The 26,566-nt window shown below is 45.0% G+C and overlaps 1 protein-coding gene across 1 annotated transcript in view; it reads right to left on the bottom strand.

Annotated features, from left to right (window-relative positions):
• LOC147885929 (dynein-1-beta heavy chain, flagellar inner arm I1 complex-like) overlaps nt 1–26,566 on the bottom strand; it is a 629,024-nt gene that overhangs the window by 203,468 nt on the left and 398,990 nt on the right. The window contains exon 48 of the mRNA XM_087396248.1: nt 26,076–26,258. Coding sequence (XP_087252374.1) covers nt 26,076–26,258 — 183 coding nt within the window. The remainder of the gene's footprint in view (nt 1–26,075; nt 26,259–26,566) is intronic.

The following is a 26,566-nucleotide window of genomic DNA, read 5'->3' as shown; positions in this document are numbered from 1 at the left end:
TCTTTTTCAGATGATGAATTGGATGAAGCCCTTAAGCATTTGGGTAAACATAAATCCCCTGGCTGGGATGGTCTGACGGTTGAATTTTTTGAAGCCTTTTGGCCTGAAATGAAGGGTCCAATTCTGCAGTTTATTAATGCGCAGCATGGCAGCACCAACATCTTCCCTCAGCTTGGAAGCATGGTCTGGTTAAGCTTGTGCCCAAAAAGCTTCTTTGTGAGACTATGGATGACTGGAGGCCCATCACTTTGATGCCGGTGATATACAAACTGATTGCCAAAATGTTGGTACACCGGATAAAGGATATCCTTCATGATGGACTTCATCCCAGGCAATATGGTTTTGTTCCAAGACGGCACATACATGACAATATCACTAACACACTTATCGCAATGGAATATGCTAAATATTCAGATCAAGATGTGTTGGTCATGCAGGTGGATGTGGCGAAGGCATTTGATACAGTACAGTGGGATTATGTCTCTCAAATCATGCTAAAACTTGGTTTTGGGCCAAATCTATCTAATGTCATATATTGGCTTTATTCAAATTCCACTGCACAATGCTTTATAGGGAAACATTTGTCTGAGTCTTGGACTCTCGAACGTTCGGTTCGACAAGGATGCCCTCTCAATGCCTTGCTTTATGCCATCGCTTCACATCCTTTGCTTCTTTATATGGGATCACATGGTTGATACTGGACAGCTAGAGGGGCTTCAGATTTCTGGTTCACGACCCTTCATAGCACAGGCCTATGCAGATGATTCATTCTTCATGCCAAAGAACAGTCCATTGGAGATTCACCTCTTGATGGATACCCTTTCAGATTTTGGGTTGGCAGCTGGTCTTAAAATTAATTTTCAGAAATCAAAACTCTTGCCTCTCAAGCATTGTGATTGGAATGCTATTCTGTGGCCAGGCCAGATTATTTAACCGGAAAATATAGTAAGACATTTGGGCTATCCTATTGGCTGGAAAATCAGCAATAAGCAACAAATGTCGTGGGTGTTCAACAAAATTCAGGACAAATTAGAATATTGGAAGATCTCCACTTGGCCTCTGCATGTACGGCTTCGAATTGTCCAGTCTATTGTTCTAGCTTATGTCCAGTTCTACCTTCCTCTATTACATTGGTCATCTCGAGATCTCACATCTTTTATGTCTCAAGCCATGGAGATTTTTTGGAAAACCAAGCTTCATAAAAAAGCTTTACGGTTGCTCAAAATGGACTTTCTTTGCTCACCCAGAATGCATGGTGGTTTGAATATAATAAACATCAAATATCATGTGTTGGCAAGAAAGATCACTATGCTCAAAACATTCTTTCAACAAGAGCAGCCTTGGTCTATTATGCTAGCATTTTTGTGTGGTCAGATGCGCACACATGCTTATGGACATTGGATAGTAGATCCATCGGAAGTAGTACTTGGAAAATTTCAAGGTAAAATCCCTGGTTGTCCATTTTCTAATTCCCTGATTCAGGATTGGAAGCAAGTACTCTCTCACATCAAATGGTCTCCTCATCCTGCTTCTCTAGCATCTTCACTCAGATTGGAGAGTATTCATTGGAGTGCTGTGTTTTCCTCTCCCCTTGCTGTTCAACAACCCATCAGAGCTTACAATCTTATGAAAATGGGTATCCGGTTCATTGATGACGTTGTAGATATGCAAGGAAATATTCTCCCTTTTCCAGCAGCATGTAGACAATACAACCTGGCAATGCATCATAGACCTATTTGGAAAGCTATTGCTGATCTCCTACTTCCTCTGGTTCCGATTCCGACATTGAATAGCAGTGACAGGCTTCAAGATTGGCACCTTCAGCCTTCAAGTCTAAGCATTTCTTCTAAGCCTTTGCAGTTATTGACATCTATACAGGCTTATAGATTGATATTACCTCCTCCTTGGATTGCCGATCATGCTAATTCTTTATGGCATCTGAACAAATCATTAGCCTGGTGGAAAGGAAGATTGCAAATGATATGGAAGTTGAAAATGCCATTGAAGCAAATACTATTCCTATGGAGATGTATTGTTGGTATTCTTCCAGTGGGAGTGAAATTGGCTAAACGACGAATAGCTTCACCTCTCTGTCCAAGATGTCACCTTGCATCGGAGAGTATTCCGCATTTATTGTGGTTTTGTTCATATTTCAGAGACCTTCCAGATAGAATCTCCTATTTTTTATCTCTCAGATTTCCAGCACACAGGTTCTACAGGTTTTTCTGGATGTATGGCAAACTATCAGCTTCTTTGTCACATTATTCTCTCTTCTTCCACTGGGCCTTATGGACCCTCTGGCTGCAATGCATCCAAGCATATCTGAATTCTCCTTTTCAGCATCCTTATGAGTTTTTCAGAGCCTCATTAAGGCAGTCTTTATATGATGCCTTACATGAGGAAGATTTGGATGTTTCTTGTATTCAACTTTTCTTTTACTGTTTCTGATGGATAGGGCTGTAGCTCGATTTTGAGCACTGCCTGGATGTAAATGAATGTTTTATAATATAAGTATCTTGGTTTTACAAAAAAAAAAGTGTGTTTTCACTTGAAAGCTAGAAGTGTTCAAAGTTTCCTTGCACAAGATGGTCACATATAGCGGCTACATTCATTCACATGTGAACACATATAGCAAATATCAATCACATCTAGAAAGCATAATGTGCATCCTCACTCTACATGGGGGATGATCTATGATTTAAATTTATCCTTTCGTTATACTTCTCCATTTGACTTCCCATGTCAATGATGATGTAGTTTTGGGCAATGTTTTTTCTTAAATTAGGCCACAAATACATTCGGACTGTCTCAAAACCCCCCAAAATATTTAAAAAAAATTTGGTGTATATTTAATATATTTTTACATCACCAATGCGTTTTGAAACCCCCGAAACGACTTTTGAATCACCAAACCTGGACTCCGGATGAGAGAGAGATGGCATGCTTAAAAGATGTCTAAAGGTCCACAAAAGGACTACGTGTTAACATGTGGTCCTATTGTTAACACACGGTCCTTTTGTGGCATCTTTAAGCCATTATTTGAAGTGGAGGATGAGCCTGCCACATCATGCTTAAAACATTCTTAAAGGTCCACAAAAGGACCGCGTGTTAACACGCACTCTATTTGTGGATGTTTAGGCATCTTTAAACATGCCATTTCTCTCTCATCTAGAGTCCAATTTTGGTGATTCAAAAGTCATTTTGGGGGTTTTCGGGCATTTCGGACGCATTGGTGATGTCAAAAATCACAAATTCTGCACCAACTTTTCGTTACATCTTTTGGGGAGGTCTTCTACATAGACATTTGAGCAATTGACTTCCTCGGATTTCATCACTCGATTTTCTTGCTTGGCTCGCTTTTCACGGCTCGCTTTTTGGTAATGCTCTTTGCACTAGTAACTTCAAATTTCCCGCTTCTCTCTACTCCTTGCACTAGTAACTTCTCAGTTGGGAGCATGCTCTTTGCACGCTTTTGGACCACATGTTAACACATAGTCCAAAACCATGCAACGAGCATGCTTTTGGAGCACAGTGTATGATTTGGGGATTTGAAGTCCAAAATTTTAAATACGAGGTTTTTAAAACTGCATAATTACGGGGGTGTAGCATTTTGTGACCCCTAAAAATTAAAATAGGAGTTTTTCTTACTTTAGTTTATAAGATTTAGAGGTTTTTGAATTTTATATTTAGAGATAAAACTATGTGTGCATGTACACTTGAAAGCTATAAGTGTTAAAAGTTTCGTTGCACAAGATGGTCACATATAGCGACTACATTCATTCACATGTGAGCACATATAAGTGTTCAAAGTTGTGTGTGTGTGTGTGTGTGTGTGTGTGTGTGTTTTCACTTGAAAGCTAGAAGTGTTCAAAGTTTTCTTGCACAAGATGGTCACATATAGCGGCTACATTCATTCACATGTGAACACATATAGCAAATATCAATCACATCTAGACAGCATAATGTGCATCCTCACTCTACATGGGGGATGATCTATAATTTAAATTTATCCTTCCATTATACTTCTCCATTTGACTTCCCATGTCAATGATGATGTAGTTTTGGGCAATGTTTTTTCTTAAATTAGGCCACAAATGCATTCGGACTGTTGCCCAAAATATTTTAAAAAAAGTTAGTGTATATTTAATATATTTTTACATCACCAATTCGTTTGGAGTGTCCCAAAACCCCCGAAACGACTTTTGAATCACCAAACCTGGACTCCGGATGAGAGAGAGATGACATGCTTAAAAGATCCCTAAAGGTCCACAAAAGGACTGCGTGTTGACACGTGGCCCTTTTGTTAACACATGGTCCTTTTGTGGCATGTTTAAGCCATTACTTGAAGTGGAGGATGAGCATGCAAAATCATGCTTAAAACATTCTTAAAGGTCCACAAAAGGACCGCGTGTTAACAGGCACTCCATTTGTGGATGTTTAGGCATCTTTAAACACACCATTTCTCTCTCATATGGAGTCCAATTTTGGTGATTCAAAAGTCATTTTGGGGGTTTTTAAGCATTTTGGACGCATTGGTGATGCCAAAATTCACAAATTCTGCACCAACTTTTCGTTACATCTTTTGGGGAGGTCTTCTACATAGACATTTGAGCAATTGACTTCCTCGGATTTCATCACTCGATTTTCCTACTTGGCTCGCTTTTCACGGATCGCTCTTGGCTCACTTTTTGGTAATCCTCGCTGGAAGGGGACCCCCTGAAGGATATCATCAGAAGACATACGTAGCTCCCTCTGGACCAAACATAAAAAACCAAGGCATCCTCATGTGCATCTCGCAAAGCAAAAACCTGAATAGGAATACTCGTCCCTGTGGAAGCACCCAACCAAGTGGATTCCGTAAGGGGCATATCATCTGTTTTTATCCAGTCCACTAGAATGGCTGCATTAATCTGCTGAATCCTCCCTGCACTCCCTCTGAGGTGACCAACTAATAAAACTCTCCGATCGTTTGGAAGCTTTTTGAAAGATTTTCAAGATCCCACAGTGGACTAGGGCCTCTCTCCCATCTGGACCACTGCATATAGTGTGAAGTGCCTAGTGGTATGCCATGCTCATCAAGTATTCTGACCAAGCCTCTATAGTAGCAATACCAGCTCCCCACCTACAATAGCTCAGTCACCCATCACGTGATCATAACCGGCATCGCAGCCTCTCCCTTGATCTCGGAACTCTCCTCGTCTGTGGTACTCCCACACTCCATCATCGAGTTTCTATATCCTCTCCAACCAAGGAATTCCTCCACGAGCTCCCCCAAAACCATAGCTCGTCACCTCGTGTCCACCTAATAGTGACCTGCGCTGTCCCCATGGCCCGTCTCTGCCTTCGCGCAATGACTCCAGCACCGCAGCTATCTCCTGCTCATGGAATCACGGACTCACATCGCCCGTCATCTCTGTCACCCTATGCACTTCCTCCCCATCCTTTACATGAAGCTAGCCAGCACTGTTACTTCACTAATTCTCACGGAACACCCACCTCCTAGCTCATGCAATCAACTTGTCCTTCGAACCAAATCACAGCTCCCCTCCAGTTGTTATCTCATGTGAAGATAGCTGTCTCACAGCAGCTCTGCTGATCACAGAGCACCTACGTCGTCATGGTCCTCCAGGACTTCACAAAAATAGTCATAGCGATGCCCATCCTCCTGCAAACACTCATCTTTGCGACCCCCGAGCTTTAGAAGCTCTCCCCTTCAACAGAGCTGCCACCTTCTTGTCGCTCACAGAGCTCTCCTCCTCTATCTCCCTGCCAGCCCATCGAATTCCGCCTCCCCTCGTTGCCTCTGAGCACCCTTCACCTTCTCTGTGAACCCATGATCACCTCTCCAATGCTCTTGCCAGCCCAAGGCCTCTCCGCGTACGTGACTTCCAGCAGGTCTCCCTCTTTGTCGTCTGAGATCCCCCGGGTGCCCCACCATTCCTTCCCGAATTCACAGTCCCCCTCCTGTAGTCGTCGCGACCCTCCTCTTTCAGCAACAGTCACATTCCCCAGTTCCCAACTGCCACCTTGCCATCCAGAAGAGTCTCCTTCAACCTCACGTAGCCACAATTCATGCATGCCTTTTTTATTATAGCCACGTCATCCCATGCTTTTTACCACTATCCAAGGATTTCCACAATTTCATACACCAAGGCACTTAAGCACATATTCATTGACTATGTGCACACAAATGCATGCCACCAATCATTTAGCATTTAATTGCCCACCGACCATTCACATATGATGAGCACAATCCCGACCCTAGATACCATGAAGTGCTCGAAAGCTGCTTACACAAAATCTGATTGAACGCCAGCAAGCACACACACAAGTTGAACATCACACATGTACATATGTACAAGACAAGTTTGGGGTTTTCAAAAATCTTCACACAACGGCAGTAACACTTGCTGGAGCAGGAGGTTCCCAGGGAGGTGGTCAGCCACTTCTAGCCATGACTATGGTCCTTCCTGGGACCACATAAGATATCTTACTTCTTATGGATGGTGGCTCATGGGGAGATGATATTCTTTTGGGCATGCCATTTCAGCCTGTCAGGATCATAGGCTATGTGGAATAGGGCAAGGACTTTGCTTGGCATATAGATCCGATCCCCCATCTTTATATTTCGGTTTCATGGAGGTTGTGGCTCTATGGAGTGTTGGGATATCTCAAGGTGTATGCCCCAGACACACCTTGGTTTCTATGTGTGTGTGCTAGAGGCATAGTTAGGTGCCCATAAGCACTATTAGGTGGTGGTAAAAGCCACATAGGACGATTGAGAGAATCTAGGAGCAGATTGAGGAGATGATAGTGGAGCTCAGAGGTCATCAGTGATGTCAATGATCATGTAAGAGGTGCCTACTTAAGGACCTCACCTTTCTTCATTCCATAAGAAAGAATTCTGAGTTTGTGTTCACTCCATGCTTTCCTTTCAGTTTACCAACATGGTATCAGAGCCCTATGATCCTCCTTAAGCCCTAGTTACATGCCACATCATCATCTTCTTCCTCACCTCCATCTTCCACCTTCCCTTCCAAAGTGGATTTTGGAAGTGAGAGTTCTCTTCAAACCTGCATTCTCAGCATCTCATCTTTCAGGAGAGTCTTCCCAAGGGCAGGGCGAATCTGCAGAACAAGCCCTACGCTTTATCTCGCCATTTTCGGGGTGGCATTGTCTCAGGAAGCTGCAACGACATTCTTCCTGGTTCTCATTGTGGAGAGCTACATTGTCTAATTCCTTCCAGAGGGAGCTGGGCGACATCACCTTGCTGCTCATCAAGTCTGAGCTCATTTGGAGCAGCATTCGGGTAGTTTTCATCAAAAAACCAGTTCACGGTTCTTCTATAATGCTGGGCGATGTGGCTATCTTCTGCACGATTCCTTTCTGAGGGAGAAGCTCTACCTATTTACCTTGCTCTCCAGTACAAAAGCCCTCTGAATTTCAACCTCTGCATGACGAATTGAAGCAAATTTCTGAGATGCCTCTTTGGCCATGAAAGCTTGACTATGCAAGTCTAAGTTTGACTTTGGACAGTCTAAGTTTGACTGGTAGTTTGACCAAGATTTATTTTCAGTCTACTATGCTCATTTTGTAGCATCTACTTGGTCATTTTTTGCTTAGACATCTTGCATAAATGTTGCTCTGACTAATTGCCTTATGCTTTGACATTTACTTCAGTCACATAGAGAAATCCAAGTCAAAGTATTCAAGTTGTTACTCTTTGAAGGATTACATTTTATTGCTCATGTTTCACCTGTAAGAGAGAAGACAGTGCCCAATTCTTGGGTTAGACCCTCTCATGTGGCAGATGAAGGTCAAGTTTGCATTAATGAGGGGAAACCTCTGGGGGCTTGTCAAACCGGCTTCAACTTCTTCTTTAATAGCCTCCAATGCTGGAGAATCCTCAGCTCCGACACACCCATGGGAACCCTTGCTAGCTTGAGATCCTAGCCATTGATAGATCCATGACCACCATGAGATGGCATGTGACACCTTGTGCTAGCTGTATCCTTGACATAGCCCGAGGCATTCCCTTGAGGGGGGGTATGTTGGGATATCTCAAGGTCTATGCCCCAGGCACACCTTGGTTTCTATGTGTGTGTGCTAGAGGCACAGTTAGGTGCCCATAAGCACTGTTAGGTGGTGGTAGAAGCCACATAGGATGATTGAGAGAATCTAGGAGCAGATTGAGGAGATGATTGTGGAGCTTAGAGGTCATCAGTGATGTCAGTGATCATGTAAGAGGTGCCTACTTAAGGACCTCACCTTTCTTCATTCCATAAGCAAGAATTCTGAGTTTGTGTTCACTCCATGCTTTCCTTTCAGTTTACCAACATGGAGGAGTCCCCATAAAGTATCTTCAGTGGAACCCCGGTGAGTGGGAATGGATTGTTGCTAAGAATCAAGAGAGGAGTCTTCTTTTCTTTGGTTACACAGTCAGTAATGCCAAAAGGTTCGAGATCAGTTGTAAAGGTTGGAGACCTTCCAGATCTCCTCATTGGGAGGGTTATCAAGTTTCAGCTGACTTGCAGGGATGCTTTTGGAGAAGGCTCTGGAAAGGACCAAGTTTGGGGCAGATTCCAGTTGTCCGAGGTGCTCGTCTGCAAATGAGTCGGTTCATCATTGCTTATGGGACTGCAGACATGCGAGAGCCTTTTTTTTTTTCAAGAAAATTACTTCATTAAGTATGAATGCGAGAGCCATTTGGATGGGGGCTGCTCCTCTCATTTCTTCATCACATGGGGATCACTGGTTTGGCTCTCTTTATCAGGCCCTTAGATATTCTATGAGTGGCAAGATGCTTCTTGGGCCATTTCTATTCGACGGCACCTAGTCGAGCCTTGCTCTTTGGAGGACGTGCCTATCTCCTGATATAGACCAGTGTATGCTGATGTGGATTCTGCTTGGGAGATACTAGCTAGTATAACTCCTTGGCAGATCTGGAGCGCCAAATGCACAGAGGGCTTTGATGGATCTCAGGTCCACCCTTCTCATACCTTGGCCAGTATTTGGGCTGATACCATTCACTTTTTTTTTTGTGAAGAAATCTTTTATTGCTGTAAAATAATTACATTCATAGTTACTTCGAAACTAAAGTAACTATTACTCAACTAAAGATCTCAGTATAAGCTGTATACATATCCTGATCAATCAAACGAGTCTGAACACAATCATAAAATGATTGCTGCAGAGATCGTTTGAAAAAGATAAAGGATGAAAAAAGGGGATCACCAAAGACTCTATGATTTCTATCCATCCATAAAGTCCATAGTGCCCAGTAGCGTACCCATATAAAAAACAAATCAAAACCCTGTCTCAATGGATGAAAACCAAACAACCAGAAAAGCCTGCCAAAAGTAGCAGTAGGCAATCTCGCTCGAAGCCTCTGTCGGATGAGAGCGATGAAGGTGCAAGTATGTGGACAGAACCAAAAAATGTGTAGCACAGATTCAATGGGGTGTAAGCATCTGTGACAAACAACTGGAGCAATATGTCTGTGTGCAAGTAGCTGGCCAGATGGAAAAATGCCAAGCAGGACTCGCCAAAGAAAAAGCTGTCGTCGAAGAGGGACGTTGTAATGCCAAAGGAGATGCAGCCTTTTGCTCCACCACTTTAGTGGGCGATCCATATGCCAAACAGTATTTGCTCTATCAGAAATCCAAGGCGGAAGTAATAGCACTTTATACAATGATGGCACTGTAATATGTGAGAACTTCAAGGGACGGGCTGAAGAGTAAGAAGAGCGTAAAATCCAATCCTCAAGCCTGTTCTGAAGTTCCATGCGAGGTACTGACAAAAACGGTTGAAGCATTGCTGAAATCCGATGCCAGAGAGGATGATAATGAGCTCCCAAACCGTATTTGCTGGCAGCCATGGAAAAGGATAAAAGTGTGCCATCATCCTGAAGTACATCTGCCACATAAGTGATGCCTTTGAAGGAGAGAAAGTAAGAACGTCTTGGTTCTTGAATGGCCAAAGAAGGGTGGAATACTTTAGGCCAATAAATATTCTCAGCCCTCAAGGAGTTTCCCGACAAAGAGTCTCGGCCATGCCATTCCAAGTGGGATAAGATCTGTTTCCAATCAAGAAGGAGGCGAGAAACAAAAGGGCACAGCCTCTGATCTTGCCTTGGATAGAGCCAAATATGAAATCCCATGGAGTGGGCTGCCAATGCCCAAATGCAGAAGTATGAATATGTAATAAGAGAGAGCGGATCATTAAAGCCCACGGCTGATCTCCTTGCATAAACTACAACATCAATTTTCCTCTGTGAGCAAGTAAATGCATGTGAATATTGAGAATGTTCAGACCCCCGTGCATCTTTGGAGAACAGAGACGATGCATAGAGAGTAATCTGAGACTTTTCTTGCCATTTTTAGCACACCAGAAAATTTCCATGATAGCTAACATAAAGGAGTTCAGCTCTGCCTTAGTGAACATAATGAGAGGCAGATAAAAATGTATGTATGCTATCAAAATGGATTGTGCAATTCGCAAACGAACATGTAGTGGCCAAGTTGCAAGCTTCCAATATTCAAGTTTTGCCCTCAACTTTGTCAACACCCAATCAGTTTGTTGGGAATGGGTGAGTTCCCAACCTAGAGGATAGCTGAGATGTTGAATAAATTGAGAGGCGGGGACAATGTCCCCAGGCCACAGAAGATTGTGCCATTAAAGAGCCTGCATAATCATGGATAGATCACTCCGAGTATTTTTTGGAGTAAAGAATGAATCATCAGCATATGCTTGAGCGATCATGCTGCGACTACCAGTAATCTCCAAACCATGCAACTGGTCAGTGTCCAAAAGGTGGTCCAGATATTGAAGCATCGGATGAGTGGCTATTGCAAAAAGTAAGGCACTTAGGGGACATCCTTGCCTAACAAAACAGCCAAGAGTCCAGGATGTAGAAATATCCCTCGAAAGTATGCAGGCATCTTTACTATCTTGCTATAGCCAAGTGATAACTTGCTGCATTTTTGTGCCAAATCCCGATGCGTGCATAGTCGATGAAATAAAATCCCATTTAACCGTGTCAAAGGCTTTGGCAATATCAACTTGCAATAATAAAACATCTTGCTGCGTGTATTTGGCATATTCAATTCCAACATAGGCATTAGCAATGTTATCTGTGATATGCCTACGCAGGACAAAGCCATATTGGGCAGAATGCAACCCATCATGTAGAAACCCCTTTAGCCGATCGACAATCATTTTTGTAGTGACTTTGTAAATGACTGGCATAAGGGTGATAGGTCTCCAGTTTGCCAAAGATTCACAGATTTGTTTCTTTGGAAGGAGTTTAACAATGCCTCTCTTCCATGCGTCTGGCATTTTCTGATTTTGCCATGCAGAATTCACCATATGCAACAATGTATGCTTCAAAAGAGGCCAATATTCTAGAAAAAACTCAACCATAAGACCATCCCATCCTGGAGATTTCCATCTTCTGCAGGATTTGATTGCATCTGACAGTTCCCTCTCAATAAAAGGTTCCTCCAATTCCAAAGCTTGAGTAGTGGAAATAATAGGAGAAACATGTTGTAACATCAAATTTTGTGCAACCAAAGCTTGCTGTGAGGGAGGAACTACAGAACCAAATTGCTGAGAAAAATGTTGCACACAAACAGAAGCAAGCTGTGACCTCGAGGTGGTCCATGATCCATCAGGCATAAGCACCCTGCAAATTTCTGTTTTTAATCTTCTCTGATGCAAGCTTTTGAAAAATTCTTTGGAAGAGTAGCCTTTATCTGTAAAGGCTCTTTGTCTGGCTCTAGTCTCCCATTTGACCAGTTTTCTATGATAGTTGAGTTGGAGACAATGTCTGGCGTGGCACAGTGTTGTTTGCTCATGCAGGGACAACGAACGAAGATGGTTGAGTTCAGTGAGGTCCTGACAAGTAAGTTTGGCCTGAGCAATAGTTTCCCTCAGAGTCTTCATGTAAGACTTGCCGTAACTTCTTATCACAACTTGCATTTTGGAAACAAAAGAATCCCAGGCATCATCAATATGAACATGGCTGCGAGAAGACAGAGAGTGAGATGCTTCAGTAACCATGGCCTTGAACACAGCATGTTGCAAGTAGCTATTGTTCACGATCAAATGGCGCCTTTGTGGCAATCTATCATCTGGCATATCATGAAAGGATAGCCGCAACCATAGAGGTGCATGATCTAAATGCACAAAGGCATAGTCAATCCACATTTTGCATGTAAATTCTCCATTTTGTTGCGGAGCTACACTATACCATCGATCTAGACGGGCCTGATAAGAAGAAAGAGCATTATGTTGGAATGTGTATCCAGGTAACAAAGGCTGCAATTCCTTCCAAAGGTCCACCAAATCCAGATGCATCAGTAATTGTGACCATGCATGCCTTTCGGGGGTTAACATGTGAGTATGTCTGGAGGTATTGTCTCCCTGTTGAGGAGCATTATTAAAATCCCCACATATAAAGGCATGATATCTCCATGGATATTGTTGCATGGCATCCCAAATTTCAGTTCTTTCTCTAGAGGATTGGGGTGCATAAACAGAGGCAAATTCAAACACCTCTCCTCGAATAACACATTGAAGAACAAGCCATTTTCCTTTGTGGTCATTTAAAGCAATAACCGGTTGGAGCTCATGTTTGATCAAAATGACCACCCCTGAGAAAGAGTGCTCTCCAGCATAGAAAATGTCATAGCCACAGTAGTGTCCTGTCTTTCCTGCATAGACATGTTGGTTATGTTCTTGTAATGCCACTATGTCAGGCTGAAATCTATTGATGTACAGCCACACCGTTTTCCATTTCCTACTGTCACACATCCCCTGGACATTGAGTGTAAAACATTTGATATGAGCAATCATATTTACAGATATTTATAGTAATATAACAACTATGTACAACAGTAAATTTCATGATGTCAACCCTGCATTTCTATCTCAGGGTTAATGTTTCTCCCCTGAGAAGAAATATCCACTTGAGGTGTAGACAGCAGAGCAGCAACCTCTTCTTCATGGAAGAGTGTTCTGCTGGCTGTCACTGCAGCCCATGTGATCCCAATTCCTGTATTGACCTCTGGGGTGTTTCCACTGGAAGACGCACCATTCCAAGTACGAGGGGGTGGAAGTCTTCTAGCAGAAATAACTTTTCTTGGACTTTGCCATCCATCAATTGGAGGTTTCTGTCCTTTTGTTGAGGGTTGAATAGCAGGAGGTGAATGTGAAGAAACATTCCCATTTGAAACCACTGGAGCTTTGCCTTTATCCTGAATTCCAGAAAGCTGTCTATTGCCTTTGTTTTTATTTGCAATAGAAGTAGGAGCATCCTTGGTAGGCATTTGAACCGGTAAAATAGCAGGAGGCATTTTATGCTGATTCATTGGACACTGTGAAGCCATGTGTCCAAATTTTTTGCAGTCAAAACAAGCCCCTGCAAATAATCCCCATTTCAGTTTGTAAAAGGCACTTCCCATGTCCACATTATTCACCGTGACTGAATAAGAGTCCGGTGTGGGATTATCAGTATCCCAAAGAATGCAAAATCGATTTGAATTGCCATTAGGCTGTGGTGGGCATACCACTTTGCCTAAAGAAGCTGCAATTTTAGGCAAGAGTGAGGCCATGCATTGTGGGAAATCTACAACTTCAACCCAGACCGGGCATCTATGTCGGATTAAAGCCTGATAATCCCTTGTGGGAGACCATGGCAATACATGCACCATTTGTTGCCCAAAAAAAAGAGGCGAATGTTCCAAAAGCATTTGTCTATGTAGCTCATCCACCATAATAACCTCAAAAAAACCCCTGGCTGCATAGTGCACTTTGCGAACAAATGAGCCAGCCAGTGTGCGAGTCAACCAGTTGCCTATCTCTGCAGCAGGTGGCATCCGGCTAGGAAAAAATAAAATTACTGCATTTTTGGCATATTCTCTGACAGGATCCACAATTTCATCTACTTCCACCATGAGGCCAACTGATGGAACCGAGTCTTTGCACTCTTTCCTGGTGTCTGCAAATCCTTCATGCATGACATCATAGACCAGTTGGGCCTCAAGCGTATCATGTACCAGGTCATGCTGACCCTCAGCCTGCTGCTTTTGCTTCTTGCAGTGAACCAAACGTTCCTTTTGAAATGTCTTTTCATAGGAATATCCAGCCATAGCTTTGTAAAAGGTGGAGCTCAGAAAGGAGGTACCTATAAAGTGGTAGTGGAGGAAAAAAACCAGTCCCAAGAAAAGCCCACAGGAAGCCCATAGAGAAGAGCAAAAGAGTATATTTGTAAGGAGAAAGAAGGGAAAAAAGGATGTAGAGGCCAAGATAGGATAGAAATCAGTTCTGTAGAGGGAAAAGAGAAAAAAACCAGCAGAAAAACCCCAAATGAAATATATTTCAGAGGGAAATAGCAGATTTTGGCGATGGGAAAGGTGCAACAGACCCAGAGACTGAAGAGGGGAGAGATAGGAGCGAAAGCCTTCAAGATCAGGGCGTGATTGTAGTCCGGATGCAAAAGCCTGCGCAGAAAACAAACCGAGAACCAGAGCTGATGCAGGAACAGCAGGCTGCAGCAGGCGGAAAAGGCCGTACAGGCCGTACAGCTGTACCGAAGCTGTACGGAATCTGTACGGAGGTTTGACGTACTGTACGGCAGCTTATGTCTGCTCGAAACGATCAGGTTCAGGGCATGCAATAGGGTGCTGATGCTCACGGGTTGGTTACGGGATGCTTTCGGGCTGATCTGGCTGATACCATTCACACTCTGATGGCCAGTTGGGTGAGCATGCAAGGATCCTCTAGAGCAGCCTCTTCCAGGAGGGTTATATTCCTTACAGAATGGAGGGGCTCCCCTTTTTTCTTAGAGAGTACATCAGGGTTCAGGTGGCATTTTCAGCTTCAACCTTGGTTTCTCTCCAGCTCTTTTTGAGTTTTTGCTTACTCTTCTAGAGTGTTTTTTCTCATGTCCAGCATGATGTATTTCCGCATTGAGCCTGCTCTTGCGAGTTTTTTTCATACTTTATTTAATAGAGTCTCTTTCATGAAAAAAACAACGAATTTGGATGGTACCTGGACAAATTCCAGAGCACAACTTGCTGAGGCTTGTGTTTCTCATTTTGCTCGACATTTTGGGCGGGCTGATTCTCCATCACAAGATGTGATTTCATCGCGGCAGGAACTACTTCATTATGTCACTCTGATTCTATCTCCACAACAGGCTATGCCGGTGGAACTCCCTTTTACGAAGATAGAGTTGAAAGATGCCATCCATGCTTGTGGCAAATGGAAGAGTCCGGGGTGGGGATGGTCTTATGGTGTAATATTATCTACAATATTGAGATGCCATTTCACCTACATTACTCTGTATGGTTCATCTTGCATGGGATGTGTAACAGATGCTAGCTAGTTGGAAAAAAGGATTGATGAAATTATTCCCCAAAAAGAATTAATGTGAGACGATAATGTGATCCCCAATCATATCCCAAAAGGTCAGGAAAAATGAGGATGTAAGTCCATCTAGACCTGGCCCTTTTTTTTTTTTTTTTTTTCATGAAAGAGACTTCTATTAAGTATGGAAAAACCCCACGAGAGCAAGCTCAATGCGGAAATACATCATGCTGGTCATGATAAAAAACACTCTAGAAGAGTAAGTAAAAACTCAAAAAGAGTTGGAGAGAAACCAAGGTTGAGGCACTTCCCCTTGTGAAGGGTAAGAAGCGCAGATTTAAACCCTAGGTTGGTGAAAGGTGCATCAAGAGAGAGATGCTCATATTAGGTTTCACCAACCTAGGAATACACTACCATATGACCTCCTTGGCATCATTAGTGTCCTCGCTACCAGGTACTGCTGAGAGAAGGGAGGCATAGAAACCTGTACCTATGCACATGACTGCTGCATCCGGATGTGCTGACTATAAAACTCCATCTGAGTCGATGAGCTGAGAAACACTCTCTCTACTATGTCTGGGGCAGTGAGTAGAGAAGAAATACTTGTTGACCCTACGTCCCATTTGGATGCAGAAGGACACTTGTGCATAAAAGGCATACTCTGCTCTCTGATCTAACAAAATCTGCTGGTGAGCCCTTGCTACAGCAAGGCGCTCCTGAATCCAAGCACCGTGTAGCCTCTTCTGCTCTCTGCTCTGCAAGACTGCTAGTTGTTGGCGAACACCAATCTCTCGTTTAAGAATCTCACGTCTCTTGCTACTCGCAAGAACATGGTAGAAGTCACTAATACTGAGAGGGCATGTGCCAAAGGTGGCAGGGAAGGCACTCCGCCCTGTAAGTGAGAAACCCAGATCTGCAAAGCTGCCTTTGTGAGGTCCTCCTCTACATAAAGGGCATCAAGAATCCTAATACTGGAGGAATGACCTCTCAAGTGCGGCTCGTAAATCATTAGCACCACCGGAAAGTGATCCGAAGTAGAAACCCTAGGAGCAATGCAAACTGAACCTCCTCTTTCCAAGGCCTAAATTTTTAATTTTTTTTGCAAAAAGAGACTTCTATTAAGTATTAAAGAAAACCGTTAGAGCAAGCTCCATACGGGATACACCATGCAATGCATGAAAAGCTCAAAGGCTTTCTCAAAGTCCAAGAGTAGAATTGCCAGCCTCTGCCCACTCTGTGGCTTCCCAAAAGGAAAAGATATTATCAAATATGCTCCTGCCATGCACAAAGCCTGTTTGAGTATCATGGATGAGGTTTGGAAGAAGGGGCTGCAATCGGATGCTGATCGCCCAGGGATTTTGTATAGAGTGCCCAAAAGAGTGATGGGTCTCCAATGGGATACAAAAGTCCTGTTGCCACCTTTCAGGATAAGGTGTATGAGGCTCTTGGTCAGTGAGTCAGGCATCTCACCCGAGTCTCAAATGCCTTGCAAGGTTGAAGTAATATGATCACCTATCATATCCCAAAAGGCTGTAAAAAAGATGGAGTAAGACAATCGGAACCAGGGCACTTGCCCTTATGAAGGGCGGAGAGAGCAGTCTTGAAGTCTGTGTTGGTAAAGCGTGCATCAAGTGAGCATATCATCTCCGGTGTGACCAACACAGGTAAACTCTGCCAAATTTCATCTCTAGCCACATCTCTGGCCTGTGTGTCAGGATCTGCAGAAAGAAGGGAGGCATAGAAAGCTGTCGCTAAGTGCATGACGGTATCCGGATGAGACTGCAAAACGCTGTCAGAGTCAATAAGCTACCCGACACTCTCTCCACTATGTCTGGGACCAAGTATAGAGAAAAAGTGTTTATTGAATCTCCCTCCCATCTGTATCCAAAAGGACTCCCGTACATGGAAGGCATACTCTGCTCTCTGATCAAGCAATGTCTACAATTGAGCCCTTGCCGCAGCAAGGCGCTCCTATATCCAAGCATGTGATGGTCGTCTCTGCTCCTCCCTCTGCAAGGCTGCCAACTGCCGGTGGATACCAATCTCCCACCTGAGTACCTCACCTCGCCGAGCACTAGTGACAGAGTGATAAAAGTCGCCGATACTAGCAAGTGCTGTGGCCACATGTAAAGGACCGGCCACCCCCCTGCATGTGAGAAACCCAGATCTCCAAGATTGCCTCTGTGAGAGTCTCATCTGTGTATAAGGCATCGGGCATCCTAATACTGTGAAACCGTCCTCTCAGATGGGGCTCTGAGATAGACAAAACTACCGGAAAATGGTCGGAAGTGGAAACACCAGGTGCAATGCAAACTGTCCCTCCTCTATCAAGAGCCCAGTCATCCACATAGAATCTGTCAATCCGAGCATGGATAGGCATCTGCACCCTACGGTTCGACCAAACATCATTTAACTGAGACTGAATATGAAACGCATCATCTGACCAAACATCTTTGCCACTGAACCTGAACAAGAAGGCATCCCAAGCTACTCTCTCGAGGAAATGAACACCACCTTCTCTGCCTCCTTGCTTATCGGATGGTGCCTCAACCATGTTGAAGTCACCTCCAATAATCCACGAATCTGCAATGTCAACCCACGAGAACAACTCTTTCCAAAACAGAACACGGTCCCCTTTGTTGTTCGGAGCGTAGAGGTTGAGGAAACCAACCTTACGTCCGTCAATCAAAAGCAAAACCCACTGGGCCCTGGAAGGGGTGATGGTACCGTGTCCAATGACCAGAGGGAGAATTGGATCTGAAACTGATATGCATGTACCTCCTCTGGTTCCCAAGGCAGGAAGCCAAAAAGTCCGGCCTGAAAGCAACTTACCTCACTTGGAGCAATCTCTAACATGCAGTTTGTGTTCTTGAAGAAAAAGAATGTCTAAGGAACCACCTGAAACACCTCGATGGAGCCGATTCCTGATCAGCTGTCTGCGACGGCGATGAGGAATGCCGCCTGTTGTACTCAAGTTTATGGCGACCCACCAAGAGTCACAACTAGGTCATGTCATGGTCACCTTAGCAACATGCCAAGTTGTTAGACCTTGGTCATACCTAGTCGTATCGTGTTCACATATGTTCACATCTTGGTCACTCTGGAACAGACTTGGACATGACTTGACATGGACATGACTTGGACATGACTTGACCTGGATATGACTTGGGTATGACGGAAGCAATACATGACTGAAGAGTGCCAAACCTCAACCTCACCATGGTCAAAGTCGATCAGAGGGAAGTACCGGCGCAATGGTACACGAGATACACCTGTTGGTGCACATGGGAAGCAGTCCAACAGTTAAGAGGTATAGGTGGTGCACCAACCCTTGCAACCAACTAGTGTCAGGAGCGCATGGAATAGACAGGAGAACACATGGAGCACGGGATTCACTGACCCAGAACAGGCTGGAGTGTTGCAGAAGCCATCAAGGACAAAGCGGCCCATAAACAGTGGAAGGGCTAAGGATGGCTAAGGGTGCAAAAAGACATCCAATAGGAAGAAGGAGAGGAGATTGGCAGCGGGGGGTGGAGCAGAGGAGGAGAAGGTGAAGAGGGGGAAAGGGGAAAGGGGGAGGGACATTTTGGTAGGGGCGAGAGGCATGAGTGAAGGAGGGAGAGGCTAGAGTCAAGAGCTCGCCTCGTGTGTATCTTTTGGGGGTGTATCAGTCATCTTGCTTTCTAATGAGTTATGCTACTCCCCATCTCTGCTCGCTACTCTAAAATCTCTTTCCATTGTGTTCTCCTCCCCTCCTCTCCCTTCACCTGGTACAACGGGCCTGTGTCATGTGGTTGAAGTTCTTTGCCGTTCATGTCGAGGGTTGGCTTTCATGATGTTATTCCGCTTTGGTCTTCTTCTTGCTCACATCACTTCAGCACTTGTACCGCTTGCACATAGTTGACACCATCGACTAGCACTCGCCTACGTACCATCAGTGACACTTATGACATGTCTTACTCGCTTCTCGCACAAGTGGCCCTAGGCCTCCGGTAATACTTTCGGAAGTGTTAGGAACCCCCCCCTCCCCTTAGACAATTTATGGCGATCACGGTGGGACACTGCTGGTGTTGAGTAGCACGAGTGAAGTGGAGCTAGTGAGAGAACTAGGAGGTACTTGAGGAGAGTGGAGAAAAGACTTCCGGCAGACCAAACTAGGTACAAGAAGCGTTACGTGCGACGTAAGTTTGCGAAGTCCTCAACTCGAGCACAAAGTGAGCCCATTGGAGCAGTAGCCAGAGCAAGTAACTTCATCGACACTCTCATTGACTTGGATCAACAGGAACCCTGGTGGTCAGATCCGGACTCCGGAGAAGAAGAAGTGCAAAGTGGAGAACAGGTGAAAGAAGAGGGTACTAAGGACGAGGGCTCCTCAGGGACTCATCAAGGTCAAGGCAGCCCCTCTCCTCCTCCTGCAACGATGTCTTCATCAACCACCTCTTCTACCGGAGTGGTGACTCCATCTGCTCCCGCCTCAACCTCTTGTGGACAAGCTGCTACCTCATCTGTTATGCATAGCTCCAGGCTCCTAGCTAATCCTTCTTCTACATCTATTCCATTGGGGGGTACTTTTGCTCCGGCCATGCCTTTACCTGCCATGATGGTTTCATCTCCCTTTCCATCCACACCGGTGTTGCCTTTTCCACCACCTCCTTCCTTCCCTTCTGCCTACTCATCCATGACTTCAACTCCGTCCCTCTCTTTCCCAAATGCTCTCCCATCCTCTTTCACCCCCACATCTTCCATGTTCTCACCCTTTCCCTCTGCAACACCGAGACCCCCCACTTACGCCCTACCATCTGGGTACACTTCCTCTATGACTACATCAGTAGTGACTTCTCCATTGTGGTCCTCCACAGGAGGAGTTGTTGGGGTGGTCTCCTCCTTGGGAGCACCAACACTCATTACAGCCCCATCGGGACTCCCTCCAACTCTTGCATCCTCTCCAACCTCTCAGGTGGTGATGGCCGCCTCTCCAACCTCTCGGGTGGGGATGGCCGTTCTCAGTCCTCCAGACAGAGCTAGACTTCTCGAGCTACTCAACAAGGTCCACGTGAAGACTCAAAAGTTCAAAGGCCACCTCCATGAGGATGCGGAAGCTCATGTGAGGAAGTTCCTCACAGCATGTAGAGCTAAAGGTGTGAAGAATGAGCATGCGTTCCTTCACATCTTTCCCTTGTCATTGGAGGATGCCGCAGATGTATGGTACAGTCAATTTCCTCCAGACCACTTCCAGACATGGACAGACCTAAGGGAGGAATTCTTACGCACTTTCAAGTTGGAAAAATTCGAACACATGATTGTCCAAGAGTTATCCATTGACACCATGAAGCCTGGAGAGAGCATCTCTGAGATGTACACAAGGATGAGGGTCTTGGCGGCAAAGATGTCGGTGCCACCCAATGACGCCGTCATGAAGGGGTGGTTTTTGAAGGCTTTACCGCCCACCATTGCTATAAGGCTGGTTGTGAAACTTCCTGAGCATGCCTCACTACAAGAATTTCTGAGGGAAGCGGTGAAGATGGAACGGTCCCAGTTAAGTTTCGCCTCAACACCCGCCCAGACCACCCAACTTCCGAGAGAAGAGGGCTCACAAGCATGGCAGCAACTCAAGAAGGAATTAGAAGAAATCAAAGAAGGTCTGAAAGACAGAACGAAAGTGGATGGACCGTCACCCTTTGAAGCTCAGATAAGAAGTGGTCTCTGGTGCACCGACTGCAAGGGTTCTGGCCATGGCTACTAGGAATGTCCATCGAAGCGTAAGGTACCCACCTCGACCTCCTTTTGCACATTTTGTGAAATTCATGGACATGATGCCTCCGAGTGTAGGTATCTTAAGGGGTTGAGGAAGCTTCTACCGGAGTATCCAATTGGAGAACCACTGGTGGCTACAATCAACAAAGCTGCATCGACCACTTCAGGGCCAGTACCCCTAGGTTCAGCCCCTGTGAAGGCACCTGAACCACCCACCCATCCTATCATTCCACCTCCACTACTTCCTAATCCTCCTTTGCTCCAAGCTCCTACTCCTAGTGAATTTGGGGCTCCATACTTCTATCCTCTGCCCTACTATGCACAGTATCAACCACCTATGTCAGGGGGTGGATATGGACCCCCTTATATCCGCGGTCGACGGGGTGGGTTCCGAGGTGGACGTGGAGGCAGAGGTACCAACTTTCGCAGGCCCATCATGTGCTATAGATGTGGTGAGTATGGCCATTACCAAGATGATTGTACACAACCATTCGAGGGACCCTCTTGTACACAGTGCAACACAAATGACCACTACACCAGAGATTGTCCCAATGGCAGAAGGGAATCAACATCGCAAGTCAACATGGTTGATGTAGTAGTGGCGGGGGAGGGTGACAAACCCCATTTGATTGGTGTAGTGTTGGGAGCTGTGACTAGGTCACAAATGAAGGGTGACAGTAGTAAGGATGACTCAACATCAATATCGGAGGCCTCATCACCAACTAATACCAGCTCAGTCACTAGAGGGGCATCCCCACCTCCTTCCTCCAAGGTGGACAGTGGGCACAGGACTGCATCACCCTTGTCCTCTCCTGTAACTGGATTAGAAAGGACCCGAAGGGCCCCACAGCCATCGAGACCTATCAATAGCTCTAAAACTACCTCAGCTCCAAGTGAGCAATCTATGCCTTCAAGGTACCAGGAGGTGGTCAGGAGTGTCACCAAAGATCTTCAATCTAGTTCTGAAGATGAAGGCGTCACACCTCAGTTCCCTTCCCGCAAGTCCAGAATAGTGAGGTTTGCAACAGAAGTGACAACTTTAGGGCAAAAATGTGAGGAGTCGCAGGCAGGCCCATCCACCTTCCACTCAGGAAGCACAATGAAGCAAGAGAAGAAAAAAGGGGTGAAGCCTAGTAGTGCCCAAGAAAAGGGGAAATGGGTGATGGGAGAGTCACCACAGGAAAAATTGATTGAGAATCCAGAGGCACCTCCTCTCCCTCGCGTGAGCTTTGACCCTCGGCCGGAAGCTCGGAGGATGAAGGCACAAAAGGCTGCTGCTACTGTCCAGCCCTATTCTTTGATGGATGACTTGATGGATTTTAGGCCCAATATCACCTTACGACAACTCTGTCAATTGTCTCCACATATCAAGCATCAGACTATTGCATTTTTGAATCGCATGCCAGGAGGGTGCCAAAGGGGATCTGTTCAGGGCAGACCCATACCAGAGACAGTAACAATTCAAGATGGAGTAACACTAGACAATTGCTCAGCCTATGCTGCCCTCACATGTGAACAAAGTCCCAAGCTCACAGTGGAGATCAATGGGGTGGAGCTGAAAGATGTTTTCTTGGATGGTGGGGCAGCAGTAAACATCATGCCGAGAGGTACTCTTCAACAACTGGGTTTGAAATTGACAACTGACGTACATTTTCAAGTACGCATGGCGGATCAACGCAAGGTGAAGCCTATGGGGGCTGTCAAAGGTGTTCACATGAAGATTGGTGGAGTTACATTCCTGTCCAATTTTATTGTACTTAATATGACGGAGGGTGATCAGATTTATCCTCTACTTCTTGGTAGACCATGGTTATGCTCAGCAAAGGCCATTCAAGATTGGTCAAGTGATGAAGTTCGACTGCCTTTGGGATCCACATCCTTAGAAATAGACATGGTTACTGGAAGGGCCCGTCACCGACCTGTGGAACTTGGGGAAGAGGATTTTGATGAAGAAGAAGGGGTGGAAGAGGAGCGATGGGCACTTGGGGATTGGCCCCTACAGAAAGAAGAGTTGGCCTATGTGGAGGACTCACCCTTCCAAGGTGAAACCTATGTAACAGCAGCACGAGATGATGGTGAGAGCTTGACGTACTTGTTGGAACATGCTGGACCAGATGAGGAAGAAGCTGTCATCTTGGATTGGATGGGGGCCCTGGGATCCTTAGCCATCAACATGGTGGAGTTGTGTCCAGAAGAGGATCCTGAAGCCCATCTTGGTACTTCACGGAATGCGCAAGAGGTGAGCCAGGAAGCCTCTTCACCACCTGGTTTGGCTGATCTCATGTATGAACGAATGCTTTTTGGTCTTCTTAATAATCCCCACATGTATCAGCAAATGATGTCCGCAAGTACCAGACCAAGTGGTGGGGAGGCCACCAGGGTGACTCAAAGACAAGACCATGAAGCAGCAATGGAAGCAATGGAGGCACACGACATAAATGCCTCACACCAAGAAAATGACCATGGGGTCACAACAGAGGAGGAAGAGGATGCTATGCAAGAAGATGATGAGCTGGCAGAGCATAATGATGGTACTAAAGAGAACACTCATGAATCTATGGAAGAAGAAGATGACCACATAGATCATGGGCTGGCTGAGCACAATGATGGTATTGGAGAAGACACTCATGGATCTGCAGAAGAAGAGGATGACCACCTACTTACTGATGTCATTCAAAGGCAGGCGGTGCCGGAAATGACTCTTGGAAGGGTTATTGAATCCATTGTGCAACCTGACCAACCTAGGAGGGGTCAAGAGACCGGACAATTTGCAGGAGCCGTCCACATTCACACTGGAGTCTGGAACTTCAGACCTTCAAGGCAAGCCCACAACATACAGGGAGAAGAAGATGTCGCGGACCTTGTTCTACTCGACTTATATATGTTAGAAGCTGACCCCCCAACGACACAGGAGGTTCATGAAACTACATACGAGGTGGTTGGACTACCATATAGAGGAATGCTCAAGCAAGCACAAAAAGGAAAGAAGAGAATGGGCCCAAGTGCTGCCTCTACATTTCAACCATTTCCAGAACACACCCAACCGTCCTATCCGAGCTCTTGGATGGAAGTAGTGGGGGATTTTTCTCTGGATGATTCTCCTGCACACCCAGCAGTGGGAGTAGAAGAACCGAACAACTCCACATCAGGAAGCAACCCTCAGGTTGACCATGCCAGGGATTGGAGGTATCTGAACATTGGGACAGAAGACCAACCACGACATCGCCAAAGCTAATTCGCCTTGTGAGAAACCCATGGTGGAGGCAAAAGAACTTTATATTATAAAGAAGAGATAGTAATATGTGACAGCCTCAAAGAGCAACAAGATGACCCTGGAGAAGAAAGTGTCCAGTCGTGAAGATGGTCCTCAAGCTCCAAAGGCGAAATGGGCTGAAACGGTTGAAGTATTCCGGTAATAGTTTGCCACATGAATCTGTACCAAGACATTTTGCAGCAGCCAAAGGAATAAAAAGGGGAATTCCATCATCATGAATGACATCTACAATTAAGTGGATCCCCTTCAAGCCAAGGAAATATGAGTGTCTAGGCTTCTGTGCTACCAATGGGGGGGCAAAAGACTTTGACCAATGTATGCTCTCTGCTCTAAGAGAGTTTCCCTGCAAAGAATCCCAACCATGCCATTCCAAATGAGAGAGGACATGCTTCCAATCCAGTAACATGTGAGAGACCAAGGGACATCCTTTGATCTTGCCATCAACACAACCCAAAATGAAATCCCATTGTGTAAGCTGCCAATATCCAAAAGCAGGAATTGTGAGCTGTGAAAGCAAATGACGTGTCATAGCAGGCTAAGGCTGCAACCCCTGCAAGAATTGCAGCATCATTTTCCCCTTGTGGGCAAGAATATGCACTTGAATGTTAAGGATATTCAACCCCCCGTGCATTTTTGGTGAGCAGAGATGCTATAGTGAGAGTAATCTCAAACTCTTCTTGCCATGTTTTGAACACCAAAAGTTTCCAGAACGGTGGACATAAAAGAAGAACATTTTGCCTTGCTGTACATATCAGAGGCAAGTAAAACTGAATATAAGCCACTAGAATCGATTGAACAATTTGTAATTTGACATGTATGTAGAGGCCATGTTGCCAGGACTCCAATATTCAAGTTTTTTTTTCAGTTTTGATAATATCCAGTCAGCTTGTTGGCGACGAGTAACTGACCAACCCAAAGGATAACCTAAATGACGAACCATCTGATTGGGTGGAACAATTTCCCACACACACTTTGTGTGTAAGCTGGTTTCCCGCTTCACCATAACCACACCAGACGATTCCGGGATTATGGCTGACGTAACAATTAGACAAGGAACTTCTAACTACCGAACTGGGATTCAAATATTAATGTGTTTCATTGCCAGGATGCAAGCAGGGGTGAAGAGGGAGAGAGCAGTCTGACACAAACTGTAGTTTTTCCACGAGCCCATAGTCGCCCACAACTTGCTCAAAAGGCATATGCAGAACATGAAAGGCCACTCCAGCATAATAAAAATTGAAAATAAAGAAGATGAAGCTTACAAAAGTTCTGGATTCCTTGCCCATAGCATGCCATATGCATGCTTTTGTGTTCCTTCTCACCTAGTATCTCTCTCTCCTTGTTTAGCGATAATAGACTTGCAGTGTTTTGTCTTTCTTCTTTTGCATCCTTTAGTATCACTAGCCGACCGTTCACCCCATATATTCCCATATGTTTTTAATGTGCACAGGAAATTTAGGCCATGTTCCTCTCTCCCTATTTCCCTTCTTAGTGTCCAGAAGTTGACATGCCTAATTCATTTTCCATTGCATGAGAACAAAGGTTATCCTTGTACACCCACCCCCACTCCCATACAACCCTGTACATGAACATATGCAGATGCAACTATGAAGGTAGAGACATACAGACTTCTTATAGAGAAAAGTTAAGGAAAGGCAAGGTCGAAATGTGTTCTTACCTCCCCTGTACTTAATATATTGTTTATGTCCTCCAGAAAAGTTTCAACCACAATTTGTGTGTCATCGAAAAGGAAGACAATTGGAGGTCTGTTCTCTCCAAGACCTGCTAGCTGGTATAAAGCCTTTAGATCATCATGAAACTGGCTTGATGCGTAGTTTTTGGTAACATTGACTATGAAAACCTGCACTTTTCAACCAAAGTCTTCAATAATATAGAGAAAGGTACATATGTATAATGCATGAAAAACAAGAAAGAAAGGTGTCAAAGGAAAGATGAAAAAAAAATAAGAGAATCATCACAAGGAGTGACAACATTTAAAATTGAGTTAAACCTATAGTTGGAGAAGTTTGTCTCCTCTAACCCCTCTGATACCAAGAGGTATAAAATCACTGCATAACAGCAAGCTGCTCCCCATCGTATAGATCTGCAGCCCCTAGCTCGCTGCCATAGGGATATCTTCCCCCCGTAAGTTCTCCAGCCCCCTTATCT

Source organism: Dipteris shenzhenensis, chromosome 25 (assembly GCF_047967505.1).
Source record: "Dipteris shenzhenensis isolate YYH24624 ecotype China chromosome 25, Dip_SZ_1.0, whole genome shotgun sequence".
Lineage (NCBI taxonomy): Eukaryota > Viridiplantae > Streptophyta > Polypodiopsida > Gleicheniales > Dipteridaceae > Dipteris > Dipteris shenzhenensis.
This window is presented reverse-complemented; position numbering and strand designations above follow the sequence as displayed.